The sequence below is a fragment of the Diadema antillarum genome, unplaced genomic scaffold (assembly GCF_040938485.1).
Source record: "Diadema antillarum isolate AM-2024a unplaced genomic scaffold, OU_Dant_1.0 seq00000738_RagTag, whole genome shotgun sequence".
NCBI lineage: Eukaryota > Metazoa > Echinodermata > Echinoidea > Diadematoida > Diadematidae > Diadema > Diadema antillarum.
The window spans coordinates 508,712-524,883 of record NW_027271636.1 but is presented as its reverse complement, the minus strand read 5'-3'; the positions used below and the strand labels follow the sequence as shown (position 1 = coordinate 524,883).

At 39.7% G+C, this 16,172-nt stretch overlaps 1 protein-coding gene across 1 annotated transcript; it reads right to left on the bottom strand.

Moving 5' to 3' along the window:
- Nucleotides 1-286: 286 nt before the first annotated feature.
- LOC139738369 (steroid 17-alpha-hydroxylase/17,20 lyase-like) lies at nt 287-13,309 on the bottom strand. Its single transcript, XM_071649005.1, has 9 exons — nt 13,138-13,309; nt 12,082-12,255; nt 11,140-11,233; nt 10,426-10,584; nt 9,563-9,774; nt 8,110-8,232; nt 4,732-4,971; nt 1,252-1,350; nt 287-543 (listed from the first exon to the last, which is right to left on the bottom strand). Exons 1-9 carry the CDS (start codon nt 13,307-13,309, stop codon nt 287-289), a joined length of 1,530 nt encoding a protein of 509 aa, XP_071505106.1.
- Nucleotides 13,310-16,172: the final 2,863 nt, after the last annotated feature.

Below are 16,172 nucleotides of genomic sequence, written 5' to 3'. Positions count from 1 at the left end.
ATCCGTCCAATTCGCTTTAATATCCGGATGAGCGCCGGTCCCGACATGGCCGGATAATCGAGGTCGAACTGTATGTCAAGCGATGTAGTGTTTCATTGTATTCTTTTTCAGTTGCCAAGCAGTGAAGTATTTGTTATTAGTAACGAATGTGCCCTTTTGGATTCATCTTCAAAATGTTCAATATTTACTCTTAAAATTACACAAAAATACATGAACAAAAATCTACAACATAAAATCATAGTGGCAATGCACTGTAATTTGAGGTTAGGCACACTTCCATCTCTTGTTATTTCCTCTCGCTAATTACAATTTCGTATGGTTTCAGCAGACGCCCAGCGATTGTCTTAGGGATGAGGTTGATAAGGCTCTCGCTCTCTTTGCCTGGTACTTTGGAGAAGGTGTAGTTCTGGAGGAACCAGGAGAAGATGAGGAAGAGGTCGGCCTTAGCAACCGCCTCTCCGAGACAGCTACGGCGACCCGCTCCGAAGGGCATGAAGCTGGGAGGATGCTGGCGGACCGTTCCTCCATCATCTAGAAAGTGTTCTGGGAGCGAGTAGAAGAACACAATAAAATATTTGTTGGCCAGAAAATAATGATAGTTTGGTTTTTGAAGTACACGAATGCTTCAATACATCAAAGTCAGTAAGGAGGTTCCTACGAATCCTAAAGTAGACCCTACCAGTGACAAACGCCAAGTGACACAGTGCCATGACGTAACAAGACACATCAGTCAGCGTGACATGACATGACGTGCCAGGACACGGCCAGGCTTTCTCAACAATTCCTTTAGCTGGTGCCCGGGTTGGTGTTATTCTCTCTCCCGTATGCTACATTGAATACGAGCGTTTTCGTCACGTCCTATTTTAATCACGCTATTTAGTGTGCAATATAGCCTACTTTGCTACCGTTAATACTCTCACACTCGTAGTCACAATGTATATCGCGGCATAATCCCACGTATAGTATACTGTATTAGAGATAATTTGAAACATTACTCTCGAGCCAGCACATATTGGTCATTGTCAGATTCTATTTCATTTTTCTGATTAAGATGTTCCCCTAATATCAGTGCAGAATTAGTAGGCTCATAAATGTCCTGAATACCCTAAAGACCAGGAGGGTGATCTGATGTGGTATACTTATCACAATTTCCATAATTCAGCACAAGAATTGATCACCAGTCGCTCGTAAGTTGTTTGTAACTTTACGAACAGCTTTATGAAACAGGGCCCAGTCCTTAGGATTGCTTACCTGGCTTGAAGGAGTCTGGGTCATCCCATGCCTGGGGGTCAAAATGCATGGAATGAATGTTGATGCCCACCGCCGCTCCTTTTGGGATGATGTAGTCACCTATTTCAAGTAATCAATGAGAACACATCATTGTCCTTACGTCCATAAAGTGGTAACTTCGACAATTTCAAATATACAATTTAACATGATGATATCACTAACGACATGGTCTCAATAGATGGATTCAATTTTGAGAGACTGGATAGAAATGGTCATGGTGGAGGAGTTGGGTGTTATGTCAACAGCAAATTCTCATATGTACGAAGAAATGACCTAGAACGAAGCGAGAGTGAGATATTATGGTTGGAAATAAAGCGTGAAAACAGCAGTTCATTATATATCAGTATTCTTTACAGAAAGCCCGATGCACACAAGTCATTTTTTGCCACTCTCGAAGAGTCAGTTGACAAGGTATTATCCTTGTCAAATAACGTCATGATTTTGGGAGATTTCAATTGTGATATGACCACGAAAAATAATTTATCAAAGAATATTTTAGAGTTTTGTGCCACTACACAAATGAAACAAATCATCGAAGAACCAACCAGAGTAACACCTCGTAGTAAGTCTCTGATAGACTTAATACTTACTTCGCACTCAATGAAAATCGTCAAGTCAGGCGTACAGTGTATTGGCTTCAGTGATCACTCTTTGATTTTTTCAGTTATCCAAGGTAAAAGCCGCCCTTTTTCACCAAAGATCAGCAAAATTAGATCGTTTCGTTTCTTTGATGAAAAAAAAAGACTTAAATGGCCTAGACTGGAGTTCATTTTACTCAGGAGAAAAATCCGTTCAAGAATTATGGGATATGTTCAAATCTATGTTTAGCTCATTGAGCAATAAACACGCTCCGATTATTTCAGTTAGAAGAAAACAAAGAGGAGTCCCTTGGATAACAGAAGAATATATAAAGCTGGCCCGTGAACGTGATTTCTACAGAAAAAAGTTCAGAAAAACTGATTCTGAATCTGACTGGCAAAAATTTAAGTTTTATCGAAATAGAGCTAATAATTTGAATAAACGTTTAAAACAAGGTTATTATAAAGAAGCATTTTCATCGTGTGGCAATGATGTTCATAGAAATTGGAAGATTTTACGGAATCTCTTGCCAAATAAAAGAAGTGAAACAGAGCTCAAGCTCCTTGTAAATGATGAAGTAGTGAATGATGGCAGTACGGTAGTGAATATTCTTAATGAAGCTTTTAATAACGTGTGTGAAAGGTTTAAAAATAACACCAAGTCCTCAGATATAAGTGTCAACACTATGGAAACTTTGGCTCAAGTAAGCACAGAGTTCCAATTCAAAGAAATATCTGTTGAATTTGTAAAAAATGAACTGCTTAACATTAATTGCAAAAAAGCTATGGGTACTGATGGCCTACACCCAAAACTGTTAAAATTGTCAGCTGGTTATATTTGTGAACAGATAACTTTTATATTCAATCGCTCATTACAAACATCTCAAATTCCGGCAGAATTTAAAAAAGCTCGAATTACACCGGTACATAAAGGTGGAACATATGATATTAATAATTTTCGACCAATATCGATACTTCCCATTTTATCAAAAATGTTAGAAAAAGCAGTACATGAACAGTTGTATACTTATCTAAATGAAAATAAATTATTATCTTCACAACAGTCTGGATTTAGGCCATCACATTCGACCGCAACGTGTGTAACTGATATAGTTGATTTTTTGTTAGAAAATATGAACAGGGGACATCTTACAGGGGCAATATTTTTGGATTTGAAAAAAGCGTTTGATGTGATTCCCCATGGTAAGATTCTGGAAAAAATGACCTATTATGGTATTTCAAGTCGAGAGTATAATTGGTTCAAATGTTATTTTCATGAAAGATTGCAGTGTGTATCTGTGAATGAATATACAAGTGATTATGTAGTTATGAAATCGGGGGTACCCCAGGGGTCCATCCTTGGTCCTCTGATCTTTTGATTGTATATCAATGATATTTGCAATTTGAAATGTAATGCTTCTACTAAATTGTCCTTATATGCGGACGATACTGCAGTGTTTACTAATGGACTCAATTTTTTTACAAATTCAAAAAACTCTTCAAAATGATTTTGACTTAATTACACGATGGTTGGAATGTAATGAATTGATACTGCATTCTGAGAAAACTAAAGTAATGTTTTTTGGTCCGAAAAGAAAATTGAGAAATAAAGTACCTGTAATAATGTACAATGATATTGTATTAGAAACCATTGATACTGTTAAATATTTGGGAGTTATATTAGATTCCCAATTATTGTGGAATGATCATATACTGCATGTACGTGGAAAGATATCTCGAGCAATAGGATGCATCCGTCGTATAAAAAATCTTTTACCCCAAAAAATGTTGATCAATTTATATTTTGCTTTTATATTGCCACATATTGATTATTGTTGCACGGCATGGGGTAGTTGTTCTAAGACTAATGTGCAGAAATTACAAAGAATGCAGAATAAATATGCGCGCTTAGTACTTAATGTTGATTGTTATACTCCGCAGTGCTCTCTACTCACCACTTTAAATTGGCTCTCTGTTGAAGAAAGAATCAAGTTACAATATTGCATACTCACCTTCAAAATCCGTCATAATCTGGTACCTATTTATTTAAATCCTCTAATCACTTCTTATTCAGCTAATCATTACAAAACACGATACTCTAAGAATTGCACTCTATCAATACCTTACCCGAAAACCGAATATAAGAAACGTTCCTTTTCGTACACCGGTAGCTCTCTTTTCAACAAACTCCCCATTGAAGTACAACTGTCTTCGTCATTGACTATATTCAAAACAAATTGTTTAAGATTTATCCGCATGCTTTAACTTTTCTCTTCCAATGAATCCAATAAGACCTCTTTTTCTTTTTTTTTTACATTGTCACACCCACTAGACTTTTTTCTTTGTTTTGTTTGTGTTTATATACTATTCCCTTTTCTAAATCGTTAAGGTTTTAGATTTTATGTATACATGTAACAGATGTGTAGTTAAGTTGATTTCTTTTGTTTGTTTATGTCACTGATCGGTAATTGTGTGAATCATGTTACTACAAATGTATTTGTTGTTTTATTTTGTGTATATACAGGGCGCCATTGTAAAGCAGTTAGCAAACTGAATGTGCCTACCCTGTATTGTTTTTAAAAGAAAACATGAATAAATAAAAATAAAAATAAACAATCAGAAAGGTTTACTTTTATAGGACACAACCATTACATTTCCGTAATGAAATTCCGAAATTTAAATGTATCTATTTTAGAGATTTTCTGGAAATTCATTACTTTATTTCACAGTATACGTTTTACTCCATCCACAAAAGAATCATTGTCTTTTATTTTTGGTTTGCCGCTGAGCAAATTCATCTAGAAATTGCGTGACTGACGCAACAACTGACGTATATCTGACGTGCCTATCGATCGATACTCACGTATCTTGGTATCGCACATGGTCGAATGTGGCAGACCTAAAGGACTGATCGTGCTGTACCTCATCACCTCATACAAAGTGGCCTCGGTGTAGGGCAACGTCCCACGGTCCTCGATAGTTGGTACACGTTCACGACCGACCACGGAGTCGATCTCCGCCTGGGCCTTCTTCTGAACCGCAGGGTTCTCTGACATCAAGGCAAATGCCCAGTACAATGTGTCAATGGTAGTCTGTGTTCCAGCTGGTAGCATATAAGAGAGAGAGAGAGAGAAAAAAAAAAGGTGACTGAAATGTCTTGCTGGGTAGAGACGAGATGACAAGCAATTGATCCACTGGTTCTCCAGATTGGGGGTTAGGCACAGGGCTAATAACCCTGTCCTCAATAAAGAAAAATGTTACGGAAAAAGCAAGAACCAAAGATCCAAGAACCTCAGGCGTGATGGGCTTCCAGTTTCATCAATGACAAAGTCAAATCTAGATCAACTCCTGGTTAGAACCAACAAAGTGGATACTTACTGTGAGTTTCATATCTGTTCAGATGAACCAAAGAACACGTCAGATCATCTTTCAGTCAAAGTGTTGTATGACAACTGCCAAGACAGGCCAGGCCCACGCAAACAACAGCACAGCCCCTCCTCATTACCATATGGAAGGAAACTTCCTCGACTCAAGATAAGATGGGAAACTCTTGACCCTGCATCCATAGAAATGCTGTACACACGACCCCTAGAAAAGCTATACAGAGGGACCTTGTCGCACCTCCCTATGGAATCAAAAATTTTACACCCAGAAGTCGCCGAAGAGCTCCTCAATGAGATATCAAACATCATGCTTCAGATTTCAGCCTCCAACCTGCCTCACTCTTTTTCTAGCACCCTAAAGCCAGGAAGCTAGAATGGACTGAAGCAGTGGATCAGACATACAGCCACATGAAGTACGCCTGGAAAATCAGGAAGGAGCAAGGTCGTCCTCCGAACAATGAGTGTAATGTGCGGCAGAGCTACACACAGGCAAAGAAAAGGTACAGACGCCATCTACGTCAGGAAAGGCAGCGTGTGCAAAACAAGATCCTAGAGGAAGTTGAATCTTCAAGGGAAGACGATTCCCGACTGTTCTGCAAGCTAGTCAGGCAGCACAAAGTCTCCTAAAAAAAGGTGCAGAGACAGACTCCATAGTTGTACGTGAAAGAACATACGCAGGTCATCAAATTCTCGCAGGATGGGAGGAGTACTTTTAACACCGAAAGATCTCCCCCCGTGTCTAATAGACCAGGAAGAGAGTATTGCAGCGGAAACCCTTCAGAGAACCCAACTGAGTATCACCACCTCACACTTTAATAAACAATGCAATCTGTAAGTTGAAGGCAGGAAAAGCTGGCGGGCAAGACCAAATCTGCCCGGAACACATCAAATGTGCCGGTCCCATCGTACGTCTCATCCTTGTGCAGGTATTCAACTCGTTTGTATACCACTGCCACGTCCCAGCCAGCTTCAAGATCAGCCTCATCCTACCCGCACACAAAGGAAAGGGAAACCGATGAATGACCCCTCCAATTACAGGGCTATCTCTCTGACATCCGTGTTCTGTAAACTCCTAGAGCTGCTCATAAAACCACACATAGAGGAGACTCTTCGCAGACCGAATATGCCAGATGATCTGCAAAGTGGATTCCAGGAAGATCACTCACGTATGCTACTGGCAAGCACCCTTAACATCGTCATTGAGAGTCACTCACTTAACAAGATGCAAACCTTTGAGGCCTATCTAGATGCAGCAAAGGCCTGTGATACCCTGTGGCACAATGACCTGCTACTAAAGCTATTTAAAGCAGGTGTTCATGGAAACCTCTGGCTACTCATGAAGAATCTGTACAAAGGCCTGACAGCCAAAGTCTGGTGGAACGGCAGAACAAGCGAATCCTTTCATGTGAGGCAGGGTGTCAGACACGGCGGATTCCTCTCCTCCTGCTCTACCTGGTGTACATAAATGGTCTCATCACTAGACTCCGGGACTCAGGGCTCGGGTCTATAGTACACTCTATCTACACTGGTATACTGGTTCTGGCAGATGATGTTGCTCTTGTAGCAACGTCAGCAGATGAGGTGAACAGCATGCTCCAGATAGTGTATGAATACTCCAATAAGTGGAGATACACTATCAATGCTGCCAAGAGTGCCATCGTCGTCACTGGACCAGGACCTCAGACAGCTGAAAAACAGATTCCAGCCTTTGGCAGACCTTGATGACACTGCCTAGGCTACAACGAAAAGGCAAAGCAAGAATGGATATCGGCAGAGACGACATAACAAGATATCCAATGAAGAATTACTCTCTAAATGTAATCAAGAAGACATGTGTGCTATAATATTGTCCCGAGACGAAGATGGAAGTGGATTGGGCATATACTCAGGATGGATGCTCAAAATATCACTCATGTAGCACTTCACTGGACACCTGAAGCAAAGAGCAAGAGGGGACGTGCTAAGACCACCTGGAGAAGAACAGTGTAGAGGAAGAATTAAAGGCGTTAAATCATTCATGGGGATCTATCTAGAGACTCGCCCAGGACCTCGAGAAGTGGAGGATGTGTGTTGCTGCTCCTAATGCCAATGGAGGCATATCGGGCAGTAAGTGTGTATTTACAGGACAGAATTTTGAACAAAATGCTAGTATTTCAAAGGAAGATAGACATAAAACCAGAACAAAAGAGATAAAAAAATGAGTGAAAATGAGTGAACCAGAACAAATGAGATGAATATGAATCACATTGAACGACCAGAGGGAAAACTGTCACTTTCAATGATGATAGAAAAGTAAAACTAGAAATTTCTTTGGTACATGTAATGATTTGTATCATTATAAATATTCATCCATTTTGGTATGTGCATACATGTAGGTATTAAGAAAAAAACTGAAAAAAATGTAACATGCAGCAGGTCAAACTGATTATCAAATTCGAGGCTAGTTGGATTACTTGTGTTTGGCTCCACAAGACCACAACTACTACTAATAATAGTGGTTACTTGTGGAGCGCACATGTCCACCTTTCAGTGCTCATGGTGCTTCAAAAATGAAAAGGCAAATATGGACAATCTTAAACGAATTGTATTTGTATTCTCCGAAGACAAATATCAACACTGATTTTCATCTGATCTCATCAGATATTGATAAATCAACTGCACAGAGAAATTAAGTTATTCAATAGAATTATCATGATGAAATTACTGAAATAACACAAAGCACACTTACAGGAGTCAATAGTGCATAGAGGTCACTACATGTTTGTAATTTTTCGTAGGAATAAAACAAACTGGAAGCGTAAATACTTTGAAAGCGATGACAATATCAAACCACATCGTAAACTGGCTGATTTCTTTACCGTTGAAGATGTCCATTAAAGTCTGTAGAATGTGGTCATCAGTCAGTTTGTCCACGTTCTCCCCTTCTCGCTTTGCGTCTTCTTGGGCCTTCAGCAGCATGCTGTAGAAATCGCTGATGTTGTCTTTAAAACGGACACCGACGGAAAAATGTATTACTTTATTCATCACGTCAATTTGCAATTGATGTTCTCAGTCTAGAACACAGCCATAATGACGTTCTTGATTTCTCGGATTTGAAAGTAGATCAACCAAAACATCAGGTAGCACATGTCAAATGACCGAATACCTTCGACAGGTATTGAGTGACTGCGATTACATTTGAATTCCACACACAAAAAATACTATTTAATGTAATTTACACATTCCTTTCCTTTCGTTACTGACGTAATATGTTGAGGCCAACATTACTTCCCCTTATATCTGAAAGAAGTAAGCCAGATGCTTTTTTCTTATGCTGAAAACATGAAATAATAGTGTGATTCTCTTATAGAAGTGTGTTTTTCTTTTATTGCCAGGTAATCCTACAGTGATACAGTCAAACCTGCCTTAGCGGCCACCTGTCTATAGCGGCCACCTGTCTATAGCGGCCACTGAAAAATCCCCCCGAGAGAATAGCCCTGTTAAAGACCCTGTGTATAGCGGCCACCTGTCTAACGCGGCCAGCGGCCACACATTTTGTTTCCCGCGGAAGATTTTAACCTGTCTATAGCGGCCAAAGAGCTGGTAATTCAGCGTGTTTTCTGATTTGTGGCCGTACCAGCCATTCATGGGCAACGTTAAGTGATCACCACCGCTGCATTCATCACTTATTCAGTCATAATAATGCGCTATTGTTAAGCTTTCTTCACGACTGTACAACATGCTACTGTGCAACAATTTCATAAACACGGGCATTGTTCAATGCATGAAACACACGTGTGCATACGTACGCATGTACATGTATACTAAGTACTTATAGCTGTATACAACGATAATACATGTACGTGTACATGTATAGGCAATTCACACATATAGTTGGATAAACTGTCTATAGCGGCCACCTGTCTATAACGGCCATTTTTTTCGTTTCCCTTGGGTGGCCGCTATAGACAGGTTTGACTGTATCATGAATTGTAGTTCATTGCACTCTTCTTATCCAGCGATGAAAGTACACAGCAATCACAATTCAGACAGTCGTGGAGAAAGGGCTGGACGTGAGACAACACGAGAGGACGGGATTGGCAAAAGGGACAGGTAGTGATAATGCGTTAATGGTAGAACGAAGCTGAATTGACAGCACTTGAAACTTGGGGCTGTCCGTACTGGGACGCGAAATTTCCCGTTATCTCCAACTCCCTTAGTTCTCCTTATACGTACTTAGTTCGTATAACGAAGGAAAACGGAGGACCGTGTTAAATTTTTGCTCTGTGCTTTTGTGCAATAGTAACAGTCGCCTGTATGAAAATAGCTTACCAGGGTCGTAAGTTTTCTGTCTGTGTTGCGTCAATTCGGATTTAATGAACTTCTGCATCTTAGCGGTGATATCTTTGATCATACGGGGCCCGCTGCTAGGGACGTACTTGGCCCAGGAGAAGACGTCGGCTGCGAGACCGAGACCCAATTTGGAATTAGCTTCGTCATTCAACTGCATCCATTCCTTCACGTTGGGATCATGAAGAGCATAGCTGATGATGGAGAGTATGAGTATAGAACCATAAAACTATTTAGTACTGTCAAAAAAGTAAAAACATTGGCGACGATTAGATAGGGGTTAGTATAGAGGGCAATTACCCCCTGATAATATAGTGATAAGGTTAGAGTAAAGATTATAGGGTTAGGGTTAGGTTTTAGGCTTAGAGTTTGGGTTAGGGTTAGGATTAGGTTCAGGATTAGGATCAGGGTTAGGCTTAGGGGAAGGGTCCGGGGTAATTACCCGGGGGTAATTGCACCAGACCCGTACAGAGTATTGGGATTCATATCTTGTTCGAACAGGATGGACTAAGACAAAAAGGTTTTCTCTGTCTTTTTCCCGGAAATGTATCAAAAAATCTCTAGAAGAAAGAAAAGCTTTGCGCCTCGATAATAAAGGAGAAGAATCTCACTTTGTGTATCGTTTTTCTGTCAGCGTGTGCGTCTCTATTTATGGAGCATTATTTCAACTCTGCAATCACTGTGGATATGCTTGGCAAACCTCAAATCATACGACTCGTATACTTATCAAATTTCATTGATTTTCTGTCAACACACACATCATAGGTGTGTACTTGTGTATCATTGTGCTCATTGTATATGTTTTCCTGAAATCACCCGGTGCTTATGCCGTGTGCAATAGCTACCTCTTTCCAAAGCACATCTGTGAGAGGACATTGTACATGATCAGAGTAAGGAGGAGTCGAGGGTCGATCGGCTTCCCGTCATTCTCGGCTAGCTCCTTCTCCACCTTCGGGTACACGCTGGAGATTAGCTTTTGCAGAGGTTTTCCGGTTGCGAAATGCCTTGAAAATAGAAAAAAAAATGAGCAGAATACATATTGACAACTGGCGATACTGGGAAGAGTAATGTCGTAATTATGACGCTGTTACAGTACTATTACCAATAACAATAATATTAGCGATTACGGTAGTAGTGTAGACATTTGCAAATAGAATACAAATTCAAACACACTACACAGTAAACTATAGTAACTGTACTCGTATAACAGGAGTGTAATGATTTGATGTGAAATATACTCATGACCAGTGACCATGTTGTCTTTAATGGGTGCTCACTCGCGCATGACTCAACACAAAATCATAACCATTACCATTTTCACGCAGAAGTTATTCAGCAAGTGCAGTAGAAAAACCCCTGCCAAATCGCTTTGCTCAAAAAGATTTTATTGAAAAGTGACGCTACACGCTATATCATAATGGGTTATATGGGTTGTGTATTGCGAACTAGCTAGACAAAGATTTTTGGGTGTTAAAGGAGAAAGAAGGTTCACCTTAACAATGCCAAAGTACTTATCAGTCTAGATAAAGTACTACTAAACGGGAAGTTGTCTTACATACCTGAGTGCCGTGTGTCCTAGTTTCCGGTGAAGCTTCCACGTCTCAGAGTAAGTTCTGAAGGCGATGTCCTTAAATCCATCCGTGAATAGCTCGGCTGCAATAAAATCATAACAGAAAATAAAAGTTCATGATAGTGGTTAAAAAACAATGGCTAATCATAACCTTCGTTCACCTACCATGACATTTGCTATAATCCGAGCTGCGAGTGTACATCATGTCACAACTGTATTTACATTCCACTTCACATCGTATAATCCAATGTAGCTACAAATCAACTCAGAGACAAATCAACACTAATCCTTCCTGTATATTCATTAACTACTGGTGCCTTCTCTATAACATTATAAAAATGGAAGCAGTAACAAAATGTGATTATTAGAAAGGCGAGGATGACACAAGTTGCACGTAAAAAAGAAAAGTCATGATATGGGTAAAATGATCAGATTAACGATTTTCTTTTTCAAGTCTTTCAGGATAAACAAATATTCATTCCCGACTTCAGAAATTGATAGAACACGTATACTTCTTTCATGAGTATAGTACATAAAAAAAAAACCAAGAGACTAAAGCAGAGGGATGAAGATGTGTTTTGGTGTGCTTTTTTAACAATTTTCTCCCTTTGTACGACTTATTTGTAAGATAGCAAATGGTGATCTATTTTTAACAAACTTGTCGGGGAAATAAAGCCAGCAGCAGATCAGCTGTAGATACGAACTTAAAAATATATTTGTAGAGAGGGAGACATGTGATAAAAATCAAAGCACAAGTAAAACATTATAGGATATCAAAAGAGTTTCAGCCCGGGTTTCCGGTTTGGCAAAATACATTGTAGATTAGGTGGCAATCTAATCTAGCAGCATGGTACTGCACACTCAGCTAACCCATTGTCAACGTCTGGCATTTCTAAAATATATTTTTCAGCAAACAGCAACTGATTCTTACCCGAGTAGAAATCGGGCCGTCCGGCAAACTCCACACCCTGCTTTATCAAAGCCTCCTTTATCAGGTCTTTGCGATTTAAAATCACCATCCACCGCTGTCCAATCTTGAGACCAAAGATGTCACCGTACTTCTTGGCCCATTTACCGAACACTACCTCTGGGCTTTCAGTCATATCTTGAATGATATAAGAGATGAAGAAACTAAAATGTCTCGAACCCAGTAAATAAGACGCACTCACTGATGTCCGGGTAATCATTTATCAGTCATGCAAATCAGAACTGTCACTAAATGGCTTTCGTAAACTGTAATTATGTGGATTGTTGTTTCAAACACTTAACAACAAACAGTGCATAGATATACATCCAGTATTATGCAAGCAGAAAACCGAGTAAGGCAAGTGTAACGGATTAGAACGAAAACACGAGGAGAGAGAGAGAGAGAGAGAGGGACAGGCAGGAGAGAAAAGACAAAATGGGGCTGCTTGAAGAATCACATAGAATAAACAATCAATTACACCAATTGGCATAGCTTATAAGTGCCGCTAAAATTGGACAGTCTCTTATGTCCAATGAGTGAGGGGAGTCACAACCTCACAGTCTCACGGTATGCAAATTAGATGAGGTTACTTCACCATCAATCTCTATCAAACCTGCACAGAAAGGTTCACTACTTCTTTTCCTGATTTCGATGAAATGAAAATGTAACAATCTAAACCAAAACTATATAAAAAACCCTAAAACTTAATCGTAGTGTTGAAATAATTTGCCAAGATATTTTATGGTGGAGGAATTGTCTACGATATTGACCAAAAACGTAACTGTTGTAATATACTGCAGTCGCAACCGAACCAATAATTTATTGGTGCTGCGGGGAGAGGATTCATTCACTTTTCCGACAGTGTCACCCGTTGCTTGAAAAAAAAAGAATCTTTTAATCCGGAAACATTCCTACTCTATTATGGAAATCTGGGATGAAGCATTTGACAATACTATCCATTAGCGATGATTACCAATGATTAAAGTCAACAGAACGTGGATTGGATACATGCAAACTCACCGTAGATGCTACCCAAAATGGGAAGACCCCTTGGTCCGGGCGGAAACTTGCTTGGTCGGCTGACGCTCCATATTGCCATGGAGACGAGAAGGACTCCAAGAGTAGCTGTGATGGTCAACCCATTGACCTGTTCGAGACTGGACTCCGTTAGGGTTACAAGGAAGTCGATCATGGCGGTGACTGCAGCTGATGTATACTTCACTCTGATCTGATCTCTGCAGTATTTTTTTGTGTGCAAGATGTCATATCAATACATAAGGCACTCAAGCATCGTTGTGTAAACATCTGGACTGGTATGAATGAATGATTATCTCTGACGATCAGCCAAAGTCAGGGAGTGAAGGATAATGTGCAAGCTAACAAAATAATGATTGTAAGGTCAAGTGCATGTGTACAAGCCATTTTAGTGAAATAGAATACATGTATTATAATAGGACCATAATAGAACTGACCTTCTCAGAGAGTCCGATTCCCTTCGAGAGGCGCTTGGATGGGAATTATACAATTAACTTTTTTTCACGATGAAGAATCAGGTTTGTGGTGTGCGCGTAGAAGCAGAACTGTTGTTAAACCGCCATCCTTATGAGCAGTGCACGCCACATATCGCAACTGTGTAATGTGTATATTATGTCGGATCAGGAAAGCACAGGCACACAGTACGTCAGTACGATGGCGGCCAGTGTCGCTTCACGGCGTCGGTCGGGTCGGAGTAGTCCGAGCGATGCTGACACACAGGACAACGCGCTGCATACATCAAACCGGGAGGTGGAAGAGACCTCTTCCATCTCCCCCTGATCACACTGAATGAGATAGCTAGCACTCTACTGATATTGTAGATTGTCGCGTGATATGTCGCGTCATTATACATTTTTAGGATTACCCTAGAATTATGTACGTTTATTGCATGCATAGTGTGGTGCAACTGGATCTCTCAAGTTGTTGTTTTTAATCTTTTTTGGGGGGATAATAATTGTATAGCGGACATTTCAATCAGCCTCATGGCAATCACATAACACCATATCACCACGCCGAGTCGACATCATTAATTCACGCAATCACAATCGAAGTGCATGTGAAGGAGAAGATATACAAGACAAGATACAACTGCGATCGTCGCACGAAGGGCCGATACACACAACGTACAATATACCTTACAAATTTTCTCGTACTACCCGAGGGAAGCTGAGCTCGGGTTACCCACGTACGACTCGACGCATGCCCCCCCCCCCCCCCCGCAACCCTTACGGTCATGGTGGAGTCCCAAGGTCATGGGGTCACTGCACACCACCTACGTCCTACTAGACGTACACGGGACACTGGCTTGTTGTGATCTAAACTCATTTCATGACAATTATGCAGCGCATATCAAGAAAAAAATAATCCAATTTTAGAGGGCTACTGTTTCATAAATAAGGAGAGCGCAATGTTGGTAAGAGGAGGGGGGACTCTTTCTCTTTCCATTGATACCTAATTATGTTGGAAAACGACATGCATGACGGCATATTAACTATAAAGACAACAATGACAAGTTGCACTTTTTCCAAGTCATTGTGAAGGAACATTGAACATCCCACTGAAGTGGACGAGGCCTGTCAATGAAAGTAATCCCTCACGACTGCGGGTTTGTGTTTATAGAGTTTCTCTCACTTTTTTATGGTCCATAACCTTTAAACCTGGCGGATAACCTGGCCACTCCCACAAAGGCCAAACCACTCAATTAATTTTCTCTGTTCATTTTCAATTAGACATGGTATGTCGCTGCGAGCTATGTGTGAGACAAAAAGAGTTTGATAATATAGCAGTCAATGTCATCCGTTTCATCCAAGCATCATCACAACTTGATTGACAATATTGATAAGGACAATTAATGATATTTATTACTGAAAGAAACTTACATAAGAAGTCAAACCACATAGTTAACACTAAAACATTATTATGATTGAATTCTTACATTTGACGTGATTTCATACTTTCGCAATAATGACGTACGTAACGTGACGGAAATTTATATAAATTCTGCGTCTATTGTGAAATTGCATTATGTCTGCTCACTTATTGCAGTTTAGATCAACTGTCAATCTCTACATGTAACGCCGTCATTACTTAATAGGCTCGAAAAAAAAAAGAATATTTATTGACAACTGTCCATACCTATAGAGTGTCATTTGCCTGCACGGTATCTTATGATTCTTTGCCTTTTATTAATACATGATTTGATTGACACTGTTATGTCGCTGTGGTGGTGGCCGTGTTATTTGACCACAAAGTTGCATGTCTTACATTATGACAGTGTTATAGAGATTAAATTGATATGTGTAGGCCTATTGCTTTCTCGCTGTTGTTTTGAAGGGCGCTCTCGTGCGACGGATGACGCTTAGAGAGGCATCATCCTATTGCATGTACATACTAAATATCTTATTACATACTGAACATATTGAATCATTTTTTTTTCTTAATCACTATGCAGCTGTATTCAACACCAAGAACCATCGTCCCACCCAAGCATTTCTGTTTCTTTTCAGTCATCTTGCAGTCATTCGAATTTATTCGTTGTTACTCGAATACCTATTCCAGAACATAATTTTTTTTTCACATATCACATGACATTATGTTATATTATGTTATGTTATGTGTATAACCGCGATTTTCTGCATCTTAATGATTGATTCTTTTCTGACAGTAAACTGATTAATCACCACTCAATTGTTTTGCATCTAGAATAGTAAGGAAAAGACAAAGTAATCAACAATAATTCACCTTAACATAAGTGTACAACAAAACAAACATGAAAGCAATGCTATTCTCTTTGTCATGTACAATGTATACTCAAATATCGTCATGATGGTCATGTTTCCTACTTGCGGCAATGAAACTCGTGTTTGAGACTCTCTCTACGCCTTACTACCTTTCTACTTCTCTGTCTTTCCTTTCTTTTTCTTTTCCCGTTTCTCTCTTTTTTTTTTCAAGAAAAGACGGTTTGCAATTTTTTGATTTGATTTTTTAATGTTGTAAAGCCTGTTAATGATTTCATTCTC

Excerpts from the sequence above, each read along its gene's own strand:
- LOC139738369 (XM_071649005.1), bottom strand. The coding sequence starts at position 13,309 with ATGATCGACTTCCTTGTAACCCTAACGGAGTCCAGTCTCGAACAGGTC. Across the intron at positions 10,585-11,139 it reads CTAGGACACACGGCACTCAG|GCATTTCGCAACCGGAAAAC; the intron begins GTATGTAAGACA and ends TCTATTTTCAAG. Across the intron at positions 9,775-10,425 it reads CAGATGTGCTTTGGAAAGAG|CTATGCTCTTCATGATCCCA; the intron begins GTAGCTATTGCA and ends CTCCATCATCAG.